The sequence below is a fragment of the Cricetulus griseus genome, chromosome 8, assembly GCF_003668045.3.
Source record: "Cricetulus griseus strain 17A/GY chromosome 8, alternate assembly CriGri-PICRH-1.0, whole genome shotgun sequence".
Classification (NCBI taxonomy): Eukaryota; Metazoa; Chordata; class Mammalia; order Rodentia; family Cricetidae; genus Cricetulus; species Cricetulus griseus.
Genome location: NC_048601.1, coordinates 22447026 through 22471543, shown reverse-complemented (window position 1 = coordinate 22471543; position 24518 = coordinate 22447026). Strand labels below are relative to the sequence as shown.

The window sequence follows — 24518 nt, the reverse complement described above, 5'->3', positions numbered from 1 at the left end:
CAGATGCAGGAAACACTAGCAAATCAAATTTCAGAGAAAACTAGAACAGTATTTTTCTTTAAAGATAAGTGTGTGTGTGTGTGTGTGTGTGTGTGTGTGTGTGTGTGTGTGTTGTGTGTTGTATACACAGAAGAAAGAGTGAGACCCTGGAGTTGGTGCTGCAGGCCACTGTGAGCCACCTGATGTGGGTGCTGGGAACCAGACTCCAGACCTCTGGAAGAGGAGCAAGCAATCTTAACTGCTGATCCTTCTCCCCAGCCCCCAGTAGGTTTTCTTATGGTCAGACTGAACCACCAACAGTACAAATATCATAATTGTAGGTTGTCAATTAAGTGACTTTCTTGCCAATAGTACAGCTCTTAAATATCGGACAATTTGTATAAATGAATTAAAAAGTGATACCTTTATGATTCAAAATGAAAACACCAATAGAGTGAACTCCAAATATTTAAGAAAACTGAGTCCTTAGCCAAGCGAAAAGGTCAGCATATCTGCATTAATGTTCCTGCAAGCACAAAGGGGACACAGTTTGTCTTCTGAAAAAGGTCAATGTGAGTCACAGTCCAGATTGCCATGAACAATCAGCGAAAAGGGGAGCTCTTCAGCGTTCCAAGAACTCTGTCCCCTCAGTGATAAGGGAGTTGAAGGAGCCCTTAATTAAAACGAGTTAGGTCAGCATGACATTACATGCCTTGACCTGATGACTAGAATGAAGAAAGAAGAAAATTTGTTGGAAGGTTTCTGTCCTTCCTTTCTACCTGTGTGATAAATCACTGACACCTGTTTTATCCTGTTTTCCTGGGAGATTATTAGTAACGATTTAAACGTGGAAATAAAATATCAAACCGTAAAAATGCTAACATTTTAAATGAGATTCGGGTTTAAATGGGACCATTTTCCTCCTACTAGGTTGCCTTGTGTGGCCTCCATATGAGGGTTTTGCCTAGTTATGCATCTTGCTATGCTGTGCTCAGTTGTTATCCCTGGGAGGCCTGCTCTTTTCTGAAGGGAAATGGAGGAGCAGCAGATCTGGGGGAGACAGGAGGTAAGAGGGTACTGGAAGGAGTGGGGGGAAGGGAAACTACAATTAGGACGTAATATATGAGAGAAGAATTTTAAAAACAAAAAATGATTTATCACTACCAATTTATTTACTGCAAGTTTGAATTTTAAGAGGTAATAATTTGAACAATAGAAAATGGCAAAAGATTATTCAACCCTTCCATTAATGCATAACTAATACAAATCAACTGAAAAGTAAATACCTTTTTTGGAGGGGTATGGGGGTTTCAAGACAGGTTTCCCTGTGACTTTGGAGGCTGTCCTGGAACTAGCTCTTGTAGACCAGGCTGGTCTCGAACTCACAGAGATCCACCTGCCTCGGCCTCCCGAGTTCTGGGACTAAAGGCATGTGCCACCATCGCCTGGCCAAAAAGTGAATATCTTAGAATACAGTCAAGAAAGCAAAGATAAAAACTGATTCCCATAGAACGATGATCATTCCACCAAAACACCATACAAAATCTATCTTAAGCATATGGGCGCGCGCGCACGCGCGCACACACACACACACACACACACACACACACATCCAGAGAGAGAGAGGACACAAACTACACAGTTGAATTAAATTTAAGCAAAATAATAAAAACATCCTCATGGTTGGCAGTGCCCTTTGATCCAGTGTGTTCTCCATTCTATGATACATAGACACTTTCCCCTGGTCTGATAGTTTCATCTTTGCCATCTCCATCATAAGGTCCTCTTCGTAGGCTTCCAACTGAATGTTACTCCAGATAACTTACAAATCCTACTTGCCCCAAAGTGACAAGGAAAATCATTCCAGGCCCATTTATCTTTAACATTAACAAGAACAACACAGTCTTCTTTCTTATAGTTGTTGGGTTCACCCTTATGCCAGAATCTGAAAGAGAACAATGAGATAGAGATTATACAATCTGGAGAAATAGATCAAATAATAGAGCAAGTGACAAAACAGAGCAGCAACCTGCACAACAAGAGTCACCAGGCATATGTAGCTATTGGACATTTGAAATATGACTTCCAACCCTGGTAGTGGTGGTGCACGCCTTTAATCCCAGCACTCCAGAGGCAGAGGCAGGCGGATCTCTGAGTTTGAGGTCAGCATGATCTACAGAGTGAGTTCCAGGACAGCCAGGGATACACAGGAAATCCTGTCTCAAAAACCAAAACCAAAACCAACCAACAAACAAACAAACAAAACAAACAAAAACCTCAGCATGGCACTGGCCTGGCATAAAAGCAGACTAAGGGATCAATGGCTTGGAATTAAGGAGCCATAAGTAAGTCAGCATTTCTACATCTACCTGGTTTTTTACAGTGAAGCCAACAATGAAGATGGGAGGGAAGAGAATCTTTGACAAATGGAGCTGGCAGAACTGGATAACTAACTGCAAAACAATGAAACCGAATCCTTCTCGCCTCACAAAACTCAACTCTCGATGAGCCAAGGACCTCAGGTAAACCCTAATGCCCTGGATCTGATAGAGGAAAAAGTAGGGATGCTCTCGAAGTTATGGGCACAGGACTTTCTGAACAGGACCCTAGTGGGAAAGGGATTTAAGATCAATACTAATAAATGGGACCTCATGGAAATAGAGAGGCTCTGTAAACCACACGACACCACCATTCAAGCAGGGAGGCAGCCTGCAGGGGAAGAGGATATACATTTGATAGAGGGTTAGTATCTAGAATATACAAAGAACTGGAAGGGAAATAGGTAAACCCCAGGATAACAAATGGAAATGGAGTACTCTCAAAAGACAAAGTACAAATGGCAGAGGAATGTCTTTAAAATGCCCAACATTCTTTCCCAACTGGAAACGCAGGTTAAAACTGCTCTGAGATTTTATCCTGCCCCAGTCAGAATCCCTAAGATCCAAATTAGCAAATGAAGGCAAATGTTGGCATACATGCAGAGAAAAGAGAATACTCATTCATTGCTAGTAGGGGGACAAACTGGCACAGCCACTATGGAAATCCATGTGAAGCACCCTCAAAAATCTAAAAGTACATCCAATACACAATCCAGCTATACCGTTCTTGGTCATATATCCAAATGACTCTGTATCCTCCTGTAGATCTAGATACCTGCCAGGCCATCATCACTGGTTCTCTATTCACAATAGGCAAGTAAAGGAAATAGCCTAGATATTCATCAGTTGATGAATGGATAACGAAAATATGGCATATTTACACAGTGAAATATTATTCAGCTGTTAACAAAAATTAAATTATGAAATTTACAGGATGGAGTTAGAAACAATAATCCTGAGTGAAATAACCCAGACACACAGGCATGTAGTTAGACAGACAGACAGGTTTAAAATGAAGTTACCTGATAAGTTACCCCTATTAGACACCTCAGGCTAACAAATGGTTTACCTCCTTTGGATTTGTTGGCTGATGAGGTCCAAAGACTTCTAAATATTACAGCTTATTTATTACCAGTGTTAGTGGTTACCCTCCAGAACGTGACAGTGTGACCCTGTTGCTAAAGATGACACAGACTTGAGCCACAGAAATAAAGTAGATGCTATCTGGAAGCTCCATGCCTACTGACGAGCTTTTATGGTGCCGGAAGGTGCTGTGAATGCTACAGGGGCGGGGGACGGGTGTGTGTGTGTGTGTGTGTGTGTGTGTGTGTCATCAGTCTTACTCAGCTGTGCAATGGTCAGCTGCAACGGCTGGCGAGACATAACCACTGGTGCAGTAGTTACATGAACATCATGGGAGCAACCAACTTTCTTATTGGATTTGAGTCCTGCACCACAGTATGAAGCCCACATCTGACACCAGTGTCAGCCCAAGAACTTGTGGTATAGGTCCTAGGGGAGAACTTATACTATTAGTCTGCTAAATGGACACAGTACTAAAACAACTCCTAATGGCATATCACTATACGAATAGATTAACACATGCTTCTATCTTCATCAGAGATGCTTCTGTTTATAGCAGATAAAGATAAACAGAGACCCGTAGCAGGTTCTAAACGCTCAGCTCTACATGGGACATCTGAACCACCTCCCCTCCTCCTGAGGTTCAGGGATCTTGATGGATGAAGTGTTAGAGCCGGAGGAGACGGGTGACAACAAGGAAACAGTGTCCTCCAGACACAGCAAGGCAGCTGCACACATGAGCTCACACTGACTGTGGAAACATTGCAAGCGCAAGGCATATTAGACCCCAGCATGGAGAATGAAGGGCAGCACAAGTTCCCATTGCCAGTCTTGGGGACTGATAACTGCTGGGAGGGGGGGAGAGTCAGCTTTGAGAGTGTGGCCCCTGGCAGGCCTTCCACCACGCGTACAAGAATATCTGGACAACACAAAATGGGTGTAAAAAAATAAGACGACACAAAGTTGGGTGTAAAAAAATAAGACGAACAAGCATGAACAGAACACATTGTTTGAAATTCTTAAATAAAAGACCTGATTTTAAAAGAGAAAGAAATGTGGTCTCTCTCTACTGAGATGTCCTTTAAGTGACAAGTGCACATGGCTGTACTATGTTAAATGCATTATTAATGACTGATAATGTATTATTAAACTGGGCGTTGGTGGCACACACCTTTAATCCCAGCACTAGAGAGGCAGAAGTAGGCAGATCTCTGAGTTTGAGGCCAGTCTGGCCTACACAGTGAGTTCCAGGACAGCCAGGGCTGTTACATGGAGAAACCCTGTCTGGAAAATCTATATTTGTATTATTATCATAAATTTTTACTAATTTTTCCATGTTTTGAAACATGGTATCAATATGTAGCTATGGCCTCCCTAGAACTGTGTGTGCGTGTGTGTGTGTGTGTGTGTGTGTGTGTGTGTGTGTGTGTGTGTGTGTGTGTGTGTGTATGTGTGTGTGTGTGTGTGTGTGTGTGATGTGTGTGTGTGTGTGTGTGTGTGTGTGTGTGTGTGTGTGTGTGTGTGTGTGTGTGTGTATGTGTGTGTATGTGTGTGTGTGTGTATTTGTATAGTTTTCCTATTTGAAACATGGTCTTGTTATAGAGCTACAGGCTCTCTAGAACTCCCCATGTAGTCTAGGGTTGCCTCTAACTTACCAACCATGCTGATTTCATCTCATGAATTCAAGGATTATTTGTGTGTGTCATCATTACTACTAGAAAAACTTAAGATATGCTTGTGATTTTCTATTATATTTATATTATACAATGCTGGTTTCAAGGAGGAAAATAACCAGGTTAGAACTCTTTCAAAAATAGTTACAGTTCCTATAATATTGTTTACCAAAATGATAATCCTACGCAGTTTTTCACATTACTTTCATGTTATCTGTTCTTTCATCAACACTGTATGATCGAAAATACTGAACATTTTGCTGATGTAATAGGATTATTGTGCAGTGGGAACATAGCGTATAGAGATTGCTCAACTGCTGGTATTCTGTTGAGTAAGCACTTACATAGCTGTATCCCACTTTAAAAAGAGTTCTCCTTGCCACCTCTTTTCACCTTTGTCTGTAAATGCCATTAGCCCCAACCAAAATACTCACACCATGTGTGGGTTAAATGGTGTCTGATCTATCCACTGCCACAGACCGTCAATGTTCTGATCGATAAGTCCCAGGAAATAGGAAAATTGTCTGTCCAAAAGCTGAGTCACAAAGTTCTGCAATACAAAATAGACATTTTCTGTAAGTGCTCTTGGGATGATAAGGAGGGAAGAAGTCGGGGAGATCACGGGTTAGGTGTAAACATCATGGTATCAGAGAAGTCTGTTTCAAACCTGCTTAAAGTAGTACAGGGAGCCTGCTCGCCAAACCCTGAGCCTTCTGGCAAGACTGCTGCTTCGTGGACTCACCATGAGGATTAAGCGAGACTGTGCTGACAACCCCCTTAGCATATGCTAAATAGGATTGAATGTTTTAGAGATTTAAAAACAAAACAAAACAAAACAAAACAAAAACTTGGTTCTCCCAGACCCAATCCCTCAGTGTCATCCCAGCTCTGCAGTAGGACACCTACTGCAGCCTTCCCTGTGCTCCTGCTCCCATCTCCTGTGGAGCCCACAGATCTTCCTCTTCTAGTCTTCCTCTCTCCACTTTTTACCTTGTCCCAGGCCCCAACAACACCAGGCACCCCAAGGGCAGCTCCTCCCAGGGCAGCCTCTCCTACTGCTCCTGAGATCTGACCCCTCCTTCTCATCCCCAGCTCTGTGGCAGAAAACCTTCTGTGCTCTCCCTTTCCTCTCTGACCCCATCCCCAGTGGATCACAAAGATCTCCAGTCTTCCTTCCTCCAACTCATCGAATTATCTCAGCCTCCAACACCAGCAGGCATTCCCTGTGAATACACCAGCTGAGCAGGCCACGGAAACAGGCAACATACAGCTGTGAAATTCTCTGAAAATTCAGAGAAGAAACAGAAACTAAGGAACAAAATACCCACCCAACAAAGACAAATCCAGAAACCAGTACATAGACATATAATTACCCCAAACTCAGATGCCTAGACACCAACATAAAAATACAATCAATAACAGCCAGGGCATTATGTCTCCACTAGAGCCCAGCTAACCTGCCCTTAAAGAAATTCAGAGAAACACAAACAAAAAATTGAAGGAAATTAATAAGTCTATTAAATAAATTCAAGCAAACACAAAAAGTTGAAGGAAATGAATAAAATTGTTTAAGACCTGAAAATGGAAATTGAAGTAATAAAGTAAACACAAAATGAGAGAATTCTGGAAATAAACAAAATAGAAATCTGAACAGGAATTACAGTGGCAAGCTTTACAGACAGAATACAAGAGATGAAAGAGAGAATCTCGGGTGCTGAAGATAGAAGAAATAGATTCATCAGTCAAAGAAAATGTTAAATCCAAAAACTCCTGACACAAACTGCCTAGGAAATCTAGGGCACGTTGAAAAAACCAAACCTAAGCATAATAGGTATAGAAGAAGAAGAAATCCAACTCCAAGGTCCAGAAAATGTCTTCAACAAGATCACACAAGAAAATTTTCCTAACCTGAGGAAGGAAGGCCCAGAAATAGAAGAAAAATTTCCTAACCTAATGAAGAAGATGCCTATACAGGTACAAGAAGCATATAGAACACCAAATATATTGAACCAGAAAAGAAATTCCCCTCGCCACATAATAACAAAAACACTAGACATATAGAACAACAACAAAATAATAATTAAAAGCTGCAAGGAAGAAAGACCAAGTAACATATAAGGGCAGACCTATTAGAATTACACCTGACTTCTCAGTGGAGACTCTAGAAGCCAGAAGGCTGGGACAAATGTGCTGCAGAGTCTAAGAGACCTCAGATGCCAGCCCAGACTACTATACCCAGGAGAACTTTCAATCACCATAAATGGAGAAAACAGGATATTCCATGATAAAGTCACATGTAAACAATATCTGCCTACAAATTTAGCCCTACAGAAAGTGCTAGAAGGAAAACTACACCCTAAGGAGGTTAACTATACCCAATGAAACACAAGAAATAAAAAAAAAAACTCACAACAGCAAAATCAAAAGAAGAGAAACACACACACACACACACATACACCATCACCAACAACAAAATAACAGGAATCAATAATTATTAATCATTAATATTTCTCAATATCAATGGACTCTCTTCCCCCAATAAAAAACTACAGACTAACAGAATGGAAGAGAAAAACAGGATCCTTCCTTGATGGGGGAAATACTTCTGTGTATGTTTATCTTGTTGATTGTTAAATAAAGTATTTGCTTGGCCAATGAGACAGCAAGTTAGGCTGGACTAGGAGTCAAAGAGGATTCTGGGAAATGTAGTAGAGAAGTGGTGTTCCAGGCAGGAAGTGACATAGCAAGGAGACTCATATTTAAGAAGAGGAAAAAGGAAGTGTTGCTCTTTTTTCCTGTTCCTGCTCCAGCAGCAAGATGTGATCCCAGCAAGGAGGGATGCCAGTAAGGTGTCCGATAAGATAAGTCTTATAAAATACATAGGTTTATGATAGTTAAGACTGAGTTAGCAGATGAGAAGTCCTAGTCATTGGCCAAGCAGCTTTGAACCTAATACAAGTTTCTGTGTATTCATTTGGGCCCTAACTAGGGCAGGCGGCTGGTATAAAGCTCACACGTAGCGGTGGAGCTCAGGCAGCATTTGGCAGAAAGATTTATCATACACATCCTTTTAATGCATACAAGAAACACACCTCAGCATCAAGGATTGGCATTACCTCAGGGTAAAGGATTGGAAAAAGATGTTCCAGGCAAATGGATCTAAGAAGCAAGCTGGTGTAGGCATTTTAATATCTAACAAAAAAAGACTTCAAACCAAAACTAATCAAAAGAGGTGGGGAAGGACACTACATACTCATCAAAGGAAAAAATCCACCAAGATAACATTTCAATTCTTAACATCTATGCCCCAAACACAAGAGCACCCATGTTTGTAAAAGAAACACATATTGACCCTAAAACACTGATAGTGGGATATTTCAATACCCAATTCTCGACAATGCACAGGTCTTCCAGACAAAAACGAAACAGAGAAATACAGGAGCTACCAGACATTGTAAAACAATGAACCTAACAGAACATTTAACCCAAACACAAAAGAATATGCCTTCTTCTCAGCACCTCACAGAACTTTCTCCAAAACTGACCACATACCCAGATGCCAAGCAAGTCTCAGCAGATATAAGAAGATTTAAATAACTCCCTGCATCCTATCAGACCACTATGGATTAAAACTGGATATCAACTGCAACAGAAACAAGAGAAAGCTTACAAACTCATGGAAACTGAAAAACTCTCTACTGAATAAAAAATGGGTCAAGACAGAAATTTTAAAAAAATAAATTAAAGACTTCCTAGAATTCAATGAAAATGAATGCACAACCCACCTAAGCTTATGGGACACAGTAAAAGGGGTGCTAAGAGGAAAGTTCATAGCACTAGGTGCCTACACTAAAAAATTGGAGAGATTTCATAGTAGCAACTTAATAATATACCTGAAAACTCTAGAACAATAACAAAAAAAATCACACCTAAGAGGAGTAGATGGCAAGAATTAATAAAACTGAGGGCTGAAATCATCAAAAGAAACAAAGAGAACAATACAAAGAATCAATGAAACAAAGACTTGTTTCTTTCAGAAAACCAACAAGACAGAAATCCTTATCCAAACTAAATAAAAGACAGAGAGAGAATATCCAAATTAACAAGATCAAAAATGAAAAGGGTCAGGGCAGGAAAGCAGATACCAAGGAAATCTAGAGAATCAAAAGGACATACTTTAGAACACTGTGCTCTAGCAAATTAGAAAAACTAAAAGAAATAGATGATGTTCTTGATGGCTACCACTTAACCAAAGCTAAGTCAAGATCAGACAAACAATTTAAATAGACCTATAACCCCTAAAGAAATAAAGGCAGTTATTAAAAGTCTCCCAAGGGGAAAAAAAAAAGCCCAGGGCCAGATGGTTTCAGAGCAGAATTCCACCAGACTTTCAAAGAAGAGTTAACACCAATACTCCTTAAATTATTCCACAAAATAGAAACAGAAGGAACATTTCCAAATTCATTTTATAAGGCCACATGCAAACCATATAAAGACTCAACAAAGAAAGAGAATTATAGAATGATTCCCCTGATGAGCATAGATGCAAAAAATGCTCCATAAAATACTTGCAAACCAAATCCAAGAACACATCAAAATTACAACCACCAAGATCAAATAGGCTTCATTACAGAAATGCAGAGATAATTCAACATATGAAAATGAGTAAGTGTAATCCACCATATAAACAAACTGAAAGAATAAAAAAACACATAATCATCTCATCAGATGTGGGAAAAACATTTGGCAAAATCCAACACTCCTTCATGATAAAAGTCCTAGAGAGATTAGGGATACAAAGGACATACCTAAACATGATAAAGTCAAATTACAGCAAGCCTATAGCCAACTTAATGGAGAGAAATGCAAAGCAATTCTATTAAAATCAATACAAAGTTGTCCATTCTCTCTGTAGTTATTCAGTATATTACTTGAAGTTTTAGCTATAGCAATAAGATAACTGAAGGAGATAAGGGGGGTACAAATTGGAAAGGAAGAAGTTAAAACATCATTATTTGCAGATGATATGATAATATGCACAAGTGACTCTAAAAATTTCATCATATAACTCCTACAGATGATAAACACTTTCAATAAAGTGGCTGGCTGCAAGATTAACTCAAAAAGATCAGTGGCCTTCTTATATACAAATGACAAACAGACTGAGAAAGAAAGCAGGGAAACAACAACTTCCACAATACCTTTCAAATAATATAAAATATTGGGGTAACTCTCACCAAGCAAGTGAAAGATTTGTATGATAAAAAAATCTCAAGTTTTGAAGAAAGAAATTGAAGAACATATCAGAAGATAGAAAGATCTCCCATGCTCATGGATCAGTAGGATTAACAGCAAAAACAACCATCTTGCCAAAAGCAATCTACAGATTTAATGCAATCTCCACAAAAATTCCAACACAATTCTTTACAGACCTTGAAAAGAATTCTCAACTTCTCATGGAAAAACAAAAAACCAAGGATAGCTAACAGAACTGCTAGAGGTATCACCATCCCTTACTTCAAGATGTACCACAGAGCTATAATAAGAAAAATAGCATGGCATTGGCATAAAAAAATACAGGTTGACAATAAATAAAATTAATCAATGGAATTGAAAAGACACAGACAAAAATCCAAACACATATGGACACCTGATTTTTGAATAAGAAACCAGAAATATATACTGGAAAAAATACAGCTTTTTAAACAAATGGTCTAACTGAATGTCTGCCTGGAGAAGAATGCTAAGAGATTCATATCTATCACTCTTCACAAAACTCATCTCAAGGTGGATCAAAAAACTCAACATAAAACCAGATACACTGATCCTGATAGAAGAGAAAGTGGGGAATAGCCTTGAATACATTGGCATAGGAGACAACTTTCTGAACAGAATACTGATAGTTCAGGCACTAAGATCAACAATTAATAAAGGGGACCTCACGAAACTGAAAAGCTTCTCGAAGACAAAAGATACCATCTATTGAACAAAATCGCCTACCGAACGGGAAAACATTTAACAACTCCACATTTGATAGAGGACTAACATCCAAAAATATATAAAGAACTCAAGGAACTAGATATCAAAAAGACAAATAATTCTTAAAAATAGGCTACAGATCTGAACAGAGAATTCTCAATAGAGGAATCTCAAATGGCTGAGAAACACTTAAAGAAATTTTCACTATCCTTAGCCATCAGGGAAATACAAATCAAAACTACTTTGAGATTCCATCTTATACCTGCCAAAATGGCTAAGATCAAAAACACAAGTGACAGCTCATGCTAAAAAGGATATGGTGCAAGGGGAACACTCCTCCATTGCCAGTGGGAATGCAAACTTGTACAGCCACTATGGAAATCAATATGGTGTTTCCTCAGAAAATTTGGGATCAATTTACCTCAAGACCCAACTATACCACTCTTGGAAATATGGTCAAAGGATGCTCAATCCTACCATAAGGACACTTACTCAACCATGTTCATGCAGCTTTGTTCATAATAGCCAAAAACTAGAAACAACCTAGATGTCCCTCAACCAAAGAATGGATAAAGAAAATGTGGTACATTTACACAATGGAATATTACTCAGCTGTTAAAAATGACATCATGAAATTTGGAGGTAAATGGAAGGAACTAGAAAAAAATTCTCCTGAGTGAGGTAACCAAGACCCAAAAAGACAAATATGATTATGTATTCACTTATAAATGGATATGAGCCATTAAGTAAATGATACCCAAGCTACAATACATAGACCTGGAGATGTTACTTAAAGAGGAGGACTTCGGGGGACTCATGGATCTCCCTAGGAAGGGGAAACAGAATAGATTTTATAGGTGGACTGGGGATGGGTAGGGATAGGAGAGAGGAGGATATGGCGATATATTGTTTATGATTTATTAAAGCTTGCCTGAGGATTCAGGAAGCAAAGTCAGCCAAAAGCTATAGCAGCCAGGCACACACCTTTAATCCCAGCAGCCAGAAGCTAGGAGGTGGTGGTACACACATTTAATCCAAGGCCTCCCAGGTCTACACACGAGTGAATCAGTCTAAAAGAGAATTATAGCTCACACCTTTAATCTCAAACATTAGGGAAGTATTTAAGACAGAAGCAAGCTCTCAGGGAGGCTTGAGTGGGCCGGAATGCAGTATTCCTCCTTGGTTTCTGTTTCAAGCTCCTCCATGAGTTCCTGCCCTGAATTCCGCCCATGAAGGCCTGTAAGCTGAAATTAACCCTTTCCTCTTTGAAGTTACCTTGGGCTGTGTTTGTCACAGCAGCAGAATGGAGCGGGAGCATCAGAGCATCGGTGCGAGCTGAGCTGACACATACCTGCTCTGCTTCAGTGTTGATGGTCGCCAGATGACTGCCCATCCCTGAGCAGTTCCCTTCGCTCTCATGCCACGTCTGGTTGTCATTAAGGGGAAAGTAACAGTTAGACTGGAAGGCTATCCAGCCAGCAGGACAACAGTTCCAGGTATCCCCTTGGGTGAGAATTGAAATGGACACTAGTTACAAAGGAGCATTTTGTCTGTGACAGATGCATATTATCTTACTTTGACTATCACCTTGGAAGACATTAACATGGCTCCGTGTCCTTACGTGTATTTGCTTTCATATTTCAAATATTTCCAGAGCTAGCAATGCGGCTCAATGGTAAAGTACTTTTCTAGAATGTGAAAAGTCCTGAGTTTGATACTTAGCAAAGAAAGAAAGGAATTGAGAAGGGGGTGGGAAGGGAGAGAGAAAGAGGGAAAGAGAGGGAGAGAGAATTTTTAATTCAAAAGTAAGCAAAATGGTCCTATAACAAAGCCTTTTTCAGGACATTTTATTTGGAAGAAAAGTAAAGAACATGCAAAACTCAAGCATTTTTTTTTGTTCTCCATAGCTTTATAAATTCCAGAATATAGATAAAGAAATAGGCATCTCAGAAAATTTAAATATTAATGGGGAGCAATTACCCTGTATGTACAAGGTCCTGTGCTTGAACCCCAGCACCACAAAAATAATGTGTTGCACTGTTGGAATACAGTCATGAGAAGTCATTCTGTCCCAGTTGACTGATATTCTTCTTTGTAGCCAGTTCTCATGTTCTGTTACATTGTTCCTTTCTGACTTACTACAGCCTCATTTTCTGTTACATTGTTCCTTTCTGACTTACTACAGCCTCATGTTCTGTTACATTGTTCCTTTCTGACTTACTACAACCTCATGTTCTGTTACATTGTTTCTTTCTGATTTACTATGGATGCTCTTTAAAGGCTGAAGGGAAGCAAGTAAGAAGTTTCCTCTGCTACCTGTAGCTCCGGGCTCTGGCTCCCCTTGGGTACACGTTAGCCTTGTGTGGTAGTCTGAGAGTTTCATCATTCCTAGTCTTCTCTCCCGGCGTGAAAAGTAACGATGAGTCACTGTCAGGCAGGAAAAAGTTATTCCCCGTGTAGCCACTGATTTAGAAAAGTGAGCCCATCTCCCCACCCTTCCCCTACCCTCACAGTTGGTCCCCACACCCTTTTTCTTTTCTATGCCACTCCATCATCCCAGGTGAATTCATTGGAAGCAACTGCAGAAAGATAATATTTTATAATCATTTTGTGATTTACATTGGACGCTTTGGAATCTTTTGGGCACATGCCATTTTCAGTTTATTCTATCAGAATGTGAATAAGAGTGAGGATTTTAGTATACATTGGGCTAGTTCTACAAAGTTTTATGAACTTCATGAGTTTAGTAATATTTTTACTGTATTTGAAATATAATCAAATATTAAAAAGAAAAAATGAAGTAAACTAAGTGTGCAGATTAGTAAATTACGGTAATGTGAACACTTTGGGCAAAGTGAATATTGTCAACACCCCAGGTAGCCATCATAACCCAAACATAGCCCACTCGTCCTTTGCAGTTAACCGTCTTCACCCTGTGCTGTGCTTTGCAGTTCCAGCCTGGAACCTTACAGATCAGAATGGCCTTCTCTGGGATTCTCTAGGAATGCACTCAGCTGGCATGCGCCCTTTGGTGCTGACTTATGCTCGGCACTGTTTCTGAAACAATATTGCTGCCCATAGTTATAGCTCATCTATTCTCATAACTAGAAAGTGATCTATTAACTTCACACAGTTTCTAGCGTATTCATTGCTTCCAGAGTTTGGCTGATGTGAAGTGTGTTACTCTGAGCATATTTTTGACCTTGCAGCCTAAAGCAAGTGAGTATGCATTTCTGTTGCTGGTGGTAGTTACATGCGTGGCCAATAGGGTACGAGGGTAAAGCTTTCCAAACAGGCTTTCTACTTTGTGTTCTCTCCTGTGGGTAAGCACCACAGGCCCCGTTTTCTACATCTTCGTCATCAGATGCTGTACTTTTTGGTCATTACCATCCTGGTGTTTCACAGTGTTGACTCATGGTGAATTGCAGTTTTACTTCCCTAACAACCAAGGAGGTTGACATTGTATGTGTCTGTTGTCTTCATTTTCTCTTCTCTATAATGTCTACTGAAGACTTTGTCCATTTTTTCATTATATTGTTGACATGTTTCCAATCGTTTTGTCAGATCACTATACATTCCACACATAAATGCAGTGCAAACATTCTGTCCTGTAGAGTCCTGTTTTCACTGTAATGGACTGTTGTTTATACATGGTATGATGCAAGAACCCAATTTCATTGATTAAATGTAGTCAATGATGTCTAAAACATTAGTTCAACAAAACTCTCCTTTCCCCATAATGCTGAAATAGCCCCCTTTATTTCAGATAAGGAATTACTTATGCGGAATCCATACCTCAACTATCTATTCTTTCCTCCAGCCTATTTGTCTTAGACCGACACTATATTAATCCAGTCATAACAACCTTATCTTAAAGCTTGATATCAGACAGAACAAGACTTACTCTGGGGTCAGTGGTGCTGATGGCTTCATAGATGAATGTTTGTCCCCAGTCTTTTTGGGGGGCTGTGGGGGTTTCTCTGTGTCTTTGGAGGCTGTCCTAGAACTAGCTCTTGTAGATCAGGCTTGCCTCGAACTCACAGAGATCTGCCTGCCTCTGCCTCCCAGGGCTGGGACTAAAGGCGGGCGCCACCAACGCCCGGCTTGTCCCCAGTCTTGAGGAGGACACATTTAATGAATAGAGCTTTTATATGTCAATTGTGCCTCAGCAAAGTGCTTTTTTTTTTTTTTTTTTTTTTTTTGGAAGTAAACAGAGCAGGGAAATCAAGCACACAGCTCTAATGTTAACCCTGAGACAGAGAATGCATTGTATGCAGATATACTGAGGAAAAGTGGAGCTTCAGGCACACACGTTGAATTATCTTCCTTGGGGATAATATGATCCAAAACGCATATTGAGCTTCGTTTGTCTAGTAGCTTACCCAAACAGCTTGTGATGAAGCAAGCACTGAGAAGCAAGATGAAAACAACAGCAAAGACCCAAGGGATCAACCTGGGGGGTCGGGCACCTTTTGCTAAGACAGAAAGAAAAATAGGTTAGTTTTCTCTCTGCATGAGGGAAGCCAAGATTACCAAGCAGCAGACTAAATATGAAAGTGCAGAAGGTATTTTAGGAGAGAGACTTAAGTAGTTCCTGTAAATAAACCAATCTTAGAGCCTGCTAGTAAATAACAAAGAAAAATATAAGCTTGTTTTTATAAAGAAAGCAGAACATAAAAACAAAAGCCATAAAAATTAAAGCTTCGGCCTGGCAGTGGTGGCACACGCCTTTAATCCAGCACTCGGGAGGCAGAGGCAGGCGGATCTCTGTGAGTTTGAGGCCAGTCTGGTCTCCAGAGTGAGTGCCAGGACGGGCTCCAAAGCTACACAGAGAAATCCTGTCTTGAGAAAAAAAACAAACAAAAAAAAATTAAAGCTTCTATATAGCAAAATGGAAAACATGCACACACACACACACACACACACACACACACACACACACACACACACGAAAGCCCTTTTTGCAATAGCACTATCAAGCACACATAAAGAATTTCAAAAATCAGTTCAAAAACTGAGCAAAATTATGAGCAGTATATTTAACCTGCTGAGACTATAAGTGGTCTTTAGACAAAGGAAAGTATGCTCCACTGGAGAACTACAGACTAAAATATTGTGGCAAGGTTTTTCACATTGTTCCAAAACGCATATTGAAAGTAGACAGTGTTCGCCTGGCTGAGAGGAAGCACTCAGGAGAGGAGATAGCTGTGTTGCTGAGGCTAGCCCCTGAGAGAAGCCCCCGAAAAGCACCAATGAGCAGCACGCGCGCGCGCACACACACACACACACACACACGTGTGTGTGTGTGTGTGTGTGTGTGTGCGTGTGTGGAAATGAGAAGGCAGCTTGTGGGAGCCGGTTCTCTCCCTCCACCACATGTGTCCTCTAGTTTGATGGCAAGTGCCTTCATCTACCGAGCCACCTCAATGACCCAGCATTTATCCATTTTTAAATGCATTAAAACAAGCTTGTTTCTAATTTAAATTTTTAAAAGGAGGGGGGAAAAAGAACAAAAACAGAAAAAAAATGCATTACATTTGCTCTTCCAACTTCAGGCTAGAACTCTATGCCACAAAAATAACTGCATTTATTTGTATAAAAGCATATTCCTAGTAGTATTTTTTTTTTCTGCCAGGTCTGGTACAATTAGGCATATAATCCCAACTATTCAGAAGGTGAAGGAGGGACTAAATTCAAGGGCTGCCTGGGGTACAGAGGGAGTTGAAGGCTAGCCTACGAAACACAGAAAAAATTCTCTGTAGAAATTAAGAGTAAAGAAAGGGCTGGAGGTATAGCTCAGGGGCAGAGCACTTACTTCCCTAGCACGTGGTTAACACTGCTTCTAGTCTCCAGTACAAAACAAAAGCCAAAAACAAGCAAGCAAAGCCAAGCAAAGTAAAACAAAACAAAACAAAACAAAACAAAGACAGTGTCTTTTAGGACTACAATACATGTGGTCCTGTTGAAATTAGCTATAGCAGACTAACGAGATTTTAAGCAAGATTTAAATTTTAAACATATTTCAACATATTTGCTATGTATTTCTTTGTGTCACTAGAGCATCTTTTAGCATTCTTTGATAATTTCCTACATCTAAGCAATGTATCTTGATCACACCCATCCTTAAGTCCCCCACCTCACCCTCCCATTCTCATCCCCAGCAAGTTCCCACTTGTCCAGTCACGTTCTCTGCTTTTTTTGTTGCTGTTGTTGTTGTTTTTGTAATTCACTGAGCCCACTGAGTACTGTCTGCTGGAATACTGCCTGATCTTGTCAAGTAGCCATAGCTGCTGGGACTTCGTGGCTGCAATGGCCATGTCATATCCAGTAGATGCATCTATAGCTTGCTTATTATATAACTATATAACACAGTTATAGAATATAATTAATATAATAAAGTGTTACTTAGCAGTCTCGCTGCACAAATCCAATAGCACCACTTAACGGGAAACCAGATAGAGCCTCTGGCATATCATGAGCCTATGCCTGTGTTTTCAATAGTTCTTTCTTCTCTTCAAAGTAATCTTCCAAAATGTTTAATTATCCTTTTCTTGTTATCCCATTTCTTTTCTATATTCTTCATCTCTTCTCTTGGTTCTATCTGATTTAGTATCTGTTGGGCAGCTGATCAGGATTTAACTACGTCCTTTCTCTTTGCCAAGGCTATCCTCATTTTGCTCTCATCCCTGTCACCTTTGCACTGCATTAATTCACATTTTAAAGTCATAGTCATAAATATTTCTACCTAGTTAAATGTGAAAGGGGCTGGGCTTGATAGCATATCACCTGTCGTCTCGGCCCCCAGAAACTGGAAGCAAGAAGATCCATTTGGAAGCCAGTCTGGGCTACACAGACAATTCAAGGTCAGCCTGTACTACATCGGTAAACTCTGTCTTAAAGGAGGGGGGAAGAGGAAGAGAGAGACTCACATTTCCACTGAGGTTCTTCTAGCTGCATTATGTATGTCAGGAGATTCAGGGCCCTCTTCTACTTCTTCACATTCAGAAACATTTAAAACTTGACATCAATGCAGCTGACCTATTCCGGTAAGATCAGTAAGTGCCCAGTGTAAGAAAGCTAACTGAGAAGAAGAAATCTTCAAAACGGGGTTTCCTCTAAGGTACTCCAGCAGATGGGGCAAAAAGAAAACGGAAATTGAGAAAGCAACTCCAAAAAAATCAGTAGAAACTTCCAGAAGTGTGTCATATAAGATTTCTCAATGTGTGTTTTGTTAGTCATATGTTATGTTTTCAAAGGCAGTAAATGTTTGACAAGGTGAGATATGGCTCAGAGAATTCTGTGAGTTCGACGAGATGTGCCTAGGATATGCACACAGTACGTGTGAAGACGTGAAAGACTGAGGAAGAGGGCCGCCATGAGGCTGTTGGCTAGATCTCAAGCTCTTCCCTGGTAAGGGGAAATAGGCTTGTTTTAACAGAGGTAAAAAGGTTTCATGTTAAAGGGCACTGTGATGATTCCTGGCTCCACCTACAGGCTTGTTAAAGAATGGATATTTTTGTTCCTCCAAAACTTACTTGCTGAAGCCATAGCACTTCTGTTAGTGTTTAGAGGTGGAGCCAGGGGTCTCAGAGAGAGGAGAGTGGGGGAGCCCTGTGGTAGAAGCGTCTCTTCCATTTGCAGGGATAGCAAGCAGGCCGGTGTGGGATGTGCCTGATGCATCTCTGTTGAGTAAATAGAACAGTAAGTCCGTATGTTCTTGGAAAAGCTAAAGATTCTTTCATTCATGAATTAAAACTAATCACGTGACATGGGCACTTTATAGCATCTTTAAACGTAGTGTCCACTTTTGTAGTCACTGAGTTTGTGTTAGCGGTTTATGTTAATGTCTGGGGAGTTGTTGCTTCGATTTTGTTTAGTTGGTCAGGACTGGTGAGTTTGGATTTTTTGGCACAGGGTCTCTCTATGCCCAGAAGGAAGCCCAAGCTGGTTTAAATTATGATACTCCTGTCTCCATCTCTTGAGTGCTAAGAGTGTGTGTGTGTGTGTGTGTGTGTGTGTGTGTGTGTGTGTGTATGAATGATTGGGCTATATATATTTTTTCAGTAAGCTTAAATATATATGTGCCTTAATAACTATAAGGCACATAGGCATGATTTCACAGCAGAAATGTAATGTATGAAGACCAAATTTCTGACAGAAAGTGCACATGTGCAAGCCTCACTGCTGTCCCAGGTGCCATCTCAGGTACCAAGAACAGGCCACTGGTTCCCCTACCAGGAAACCCAGGGTTAAATTTAAAAAGAAATGTGGAAAGGCTGGAAAGATGGCTCCCAAGGACTTGAGTTCAGATCCCTCAGCATCACATGTAAAATGCCATGGCAGTGAATACCTGAGCCTCAGTGCTGGAAGAAGGCGGTGGTGGAGATGGGAGGATCCCACTAGGGCCTGCTGGGAAGAGGCAAGGCTATGCCACACAAACAAGGCAGTACTAAGAAAGCTACCGTGGGGCGCCTTTTCTGATTCAGCAATGATATCAGAGCCTGAGCTCCTTACAATCATGCCTCTACCTTACGCAAGTCCTCTCCACGACAGCTGTTGCTTGCGTTTTCTCCAGTGGTCTGCGTTCTTTTCTTCACTACAAAGGCATCGATATCACTTCTTCATTTGAGAGAGAGCCATGTTCCTAGCTTGAAATCAGCAGGTGTCCCCAACCCCCACTGCAGTGGTTCTAAATTGGTCTCCAGTAAGTGATGCCTTGCATAAAAGTTACTGATTCATTGTCCTTCTACCAAAAACATATGATGACATTTGTAATGTTCATGCATCCCCTAAAATCTTGAAGAACTCACTAACTCTACACACAGTCCTTGCAGAATTAATTTAACTAGAAAATGATCATCTTTTCTTAATCTCTATTTTTTGTTGATTTATTGATCTTGCTTTAGAATAACTCCAAGAAGGATGACAAGATACTAAAACACGGGGACTGGAAAGATAGATCAGTCTGTTTGTCCAGAGGACCCAGCTTCCATTCCTGGGGCCAACATGGTAGCTAACAACCATCTGTAACTCCAGTTTCTGGGGTTCTTCTGCCTTCTTCTGGCCACTGAAGACACTGCACAATGCACAAGATGTGTGTGCAAACAAAACACCCACACACACAAATGAAAATAACCTGAATCTCAAGAAAAAAAGCTGATAGAGAAGCAACAGACTAATGAACTTGCTCAAGGAAGGGAGAAATCACCTTCCTATAGGAGTTGCATGTCAAACCTACTTAGAATTCTTTTTGAACTGTCTCTCTTGTAAGGTGACTGGGGTCCATACAAATTCATTTCTATTTTCAAATTGAATTTTTTTTCATAAGGAGCTGAAAATTTCTAAAGAAATTATTGATTTTATGTTATGCACACACACAAAGAATAAATTATGAGCTTCATAAGGTGTTTGAAGAGAAATATGATACAAATTTACCAGCAATTTTAGAGAATCAAGTCACATAAGATGATAGCATACACACCCCTGCGTTCTGGTGCTATAAAGACAAGTTAGATTTCCTGATGAATATGGCACTGGACACTGGCACAAGGGAAACAGTCTGAATGCCCCAAACACAGATTCCGGCTTCCCAGATGCTCGGGTTCTAAACACCACTGGCTACCATCATGCCATACATTTTTAAAATGCGTTTCTTTGAAATTAAACAAAAATAAATATTGTTTGGATGAAAATGAGTGGTAGAGTAGTTAGCTTGAGCATGTGGTTGCGCTACTTCTAATTTTTGAGGGTCATCTATGCAGATTTTCGTTGTTGCTACACTAGTTTATGTTCCACTAGAATCTCCAACTCACCCCTGCTTGAGCCGGCCATTTCTCCTCTCCAAACCCCACCTTCTCAGAAAAACAGCTAAAAGTTGTGGCGGCTTCTCCCCCAAAGCTGATAGCTGCTCAAGACCCTGCCTAAAAGCATGCCATATATGGGCACAACCCAGCTTGTGGAGGACACCTCATCACCCCAGCCCTACAGGCTGTTTAAGCCCCCTACGTTAGGTCCGCTATATCATTTTTTTCCTGCCTCCTTCCCCCACCTCGATCTCTGGGGACTAGCGTGTGTACCCCTAGACACTCCCCTTACGCTGCCCTATAAGATTTCTATGCAGTGGCTTCTCGCCATCTTTTCTAGCCATCCGCCATAGTGGATGGATGAAAGGCCCGAGCTAAAATGGGATTAGCTCGTTAAACAACTACAATAAAGCCTCCTGCTGTTTGAATCAAAAAACATAAAATAAAATAAAGAACTTGTGGATTGTCCAGACCCAGTGAAAATATCTACAACACAGCTCCTCCACTTAAGGCTCAGGAAACATCACAGAAGTGGGGTTGTTTTTAACAAAATCCCAATCATTCAATTTTACCAATCTGACTTGGGAGCCAGATGCTGGGGTGAAAACTTGCTAGCTCAGAGAGGCAGAGAAAGCCTCCAGCTGACCTTCCTTCTCAGCTGACATCCCAGAAAGCTCTCTCCTACTCCATCTCAAACAAAATTCCTCAAACTGAACACCCCTCCCTTCTCTATTTCCTGTGCATCTCTCTGTCCATCCTCCTGATTCCCTCTTAGTCTCTATGGTTTTTTTCCTGTCAACTGGTTGCTTGCTCTACCTCTTAACCTATGGTTGACTTTATTTGATCCTGTTTACAGTATTCATGCAGAAAGCTCTTGGATTAAAGGTGTGTGCTAGGGCTAAGCCACACCACAGCTAGAAACAGGCTTTTCCAGTAAACAAGACAGTCTCAGGGTTCACAGTGAGATAAAATATCCTGCAACAAAGTGGAAAACTTGTCAGAGCTAGAAGGCCAGGAAGCCTGCTGTGAGCTGTTGTATCCTAGGACTGACAGGGAAGCTGTACCCATGAGACCTCAGCAACATGACTGTCTAAACAGGACCCGAACAGTGACAGCACCAATAGACATTTTATCACAGACAGGACAGTCTCATTGGGTCCCACCCCTAGAACTACAGGCAACTAAGAACTTCCATGAGGAAAATTGTCCCTCCCAGGGATGAGCCCCCAAACTGATCATCCAATTCGATGTAATCATTCCTAAAACCACATACCTACAAGCAGCAAACTCCACAATCTGTATTTATAGATCTATGCATTTATACACATATGTAATAGTAATAATAAAAAAGAAACCATGAATTTAAGAGGGTATGAGGAAAGAGTACATGGCGTGAGCAGAAGGGAGGGGAAGGAAGGGGGGGAAATTATGTAATTATATTTAAAAATTAAACATATGTATTTAAATAATAGAACCATGAAAATTTTCTAATGCTTCTTAGGTTGATACTATGAGTTTCTTGCTTACTTTCATAGAAAGTGTTACAGGAGGCAAAGTTTTGTTGATAAAATCTAAAGTGCCATCTGAACACGTTCAGCCTGAAATGCTTTGGATTTCCAAATGAAGCAGTGGGACTTTCGTACGAGGAATTCAGGATGGAGCTCAAGATGAAAAGGAATCAGACACTGGAACAGGAAGTTTGGTTGCTCGTGGCAAGATGGTACTTTTTCAACAAGATTGCATTTTAGGAAAGATTATGAAACATGGTGTCAATTTCCCAGTATGATTTTTGGTGAGTCACTAGGAAAGAGGAAGGTGTCTGGGGAGCTAGAGAAACCTCTGATGGTCATAATCAGGCCAGAAAACTTAATGGTTCTCAAATATCTGGACAAAATCTTCTCACAGCTCAGTTCAGCTCTATTATCCCACACTTACCTCCTAAGTGTTTGAAGGTTAAAGTCTGCTATCACGAGGCTGATCCATCCAATGCCAACTTTCCCCAGTCCTCTCTATATATCCTCTGTATGTGCACCCAGAAAAGAAAACCTTGTTCTCTCGGAGCTTGCTAGTGTTTGTTGACGCTATTTGTGTTTACATACATTTTGATATCTATCACATTAAAATGTGGATCTACAGTCAAAGCAGGGACTCTGCAAAGTGGGTCACAGCACCTGGAAAACTATCAATCACCTAATATAAATTATGCTGACACAGGCCTTCTGTATTCCTTTCCCCGTTGCCTTCTCTTGCTTACCTGCCCTCCCAGTACTCATCACCCTTTCCCCAAATAGTCCATTTCTTTTTTTTAGTTTATTTTTTATTTCATTTTGCATTCCAAGCATAGTTCTCCCTCCCAGATGAACATAGCTGCGAACATATCCTCAGTAAAATACTATTAAAGACCACATCAAAAATATCATCCTCTACAACCAAGCTGGGTTCATCCCAGAGATTCAGGGATGATTCAACATATGTAAGTCAGTAAATGTAATTTGCCACATAAATAGACTCAAGGACAAAAACCATATGGTTATCTCATTACATTAAAAAAAAAAACACCATTAATAAAATCCAATGTCACTTCATGGTAAAATTCTTAAGAAACTAAACATACAAAAGACACACCTTAACATAATAAAGACAATATGTAACAAGCCCACAGATGCTAAACAGAGGGGAAACTCTAAGCATTTCACTGTAGAGTGACAGGATGCCCACTCTCTCCAATACTGTTCAATGTGGGCTTGAACAAGAGGAGACGATAATGGGCATGCAAGTAGGGAAGGAAGACATCAAAGACTCCTCACGAAGATGGTAACATGAAAGACCTAAAGATTCCATCAGAAAGAGAAAGCTACTGCAGCTGAAGACTCCTCACGAAGATGGTAACATGAAAGACCTAAAGATTCTATCAGAAAGCTACTGGAGCTGATAAACTTGCTCATCAAAGCAGCATGATACGAAAGTAGCACACAAAAACCAGCAGCATTTTTTTTTTACATACTAATGACAAACAAAGAAAGAAATCAGGGAAGCAATATCATCCATAATGGATTCAAAAAGTCTTACAATAAATCTAGCCAAGGGGAGACTGGTATATAATTTTATTTTTGTTGCTATTGTTAAAAAAGAAAGGGAGGAAGGGAGAGAGGGAGGGAAGGAAGGAGAGAGGGAGGAAGAGAGAGAGGGAGGGAGGGAGGGAGGGAGGGAGGGAGGAAGGGAGACCATAGAATGAAAACTTTAAGACACTGAAGAAACTGAAGAAAATACCAAAACATGCAAAGACACTCTCCCTCCCCATGCTCATGGATTGGTAGGATTAATGTAGCATGGATAATAAAAACACAGAGACAGATATTAAGGTTCAAGCTGAAAATGAGAAAAGAAAAGCAGTCAGCCAGGAACTCTTACCTCTCCCAAGCCTGAATTGGAGATCCTGTCTTCCCTGTGACAAGAAATTTAATCTCACATGAGACTCTCTGCTTCTCCCTTATATACCTCTCTAGTGCTGTAATTAAAGGCATGAGCTCTGTTTCTCTTTTAGACTGATTCACTCTCATGTGGCATTGGGTGGCCTAGAACTCACAGAAATCCATCTGCCTCAGTCTCCTGAGTCCTGAGAT

General features: G+C 40.5%; 1 protein-coding gene across 1 annotated transcript; it reads right to left on the bottom strand.

The window, feature by feature from the left end:
* Nucleotides 1-1752: 1752 nt before the first annotated feature.
* Nucleotides 1753-18049, bottom strand: Clec4d (C-type lectin domain family 4 member D). The gene is made up of 6 exons (XM_027428780.2): nucleotides 18022-18049; nucleotides 15475-15567; nucleotides 13409-13519; nucleotides 12444-12595; nucleotides 5548-5663; nucleotides 1753-1924 (listed from the first exon to the last, which is right to left on the bottom strand). Exons 1-6 carry the CDS (start codon nucleotides 18047-18049, stop codon nucleotides 1753-1755), a joined length of 672 nt encoding a protein of 223 aa, XP_027284581.1.
* Between the last annotated feature and the right edge of the window lie 6469 nt (nucleotides 18050-24518).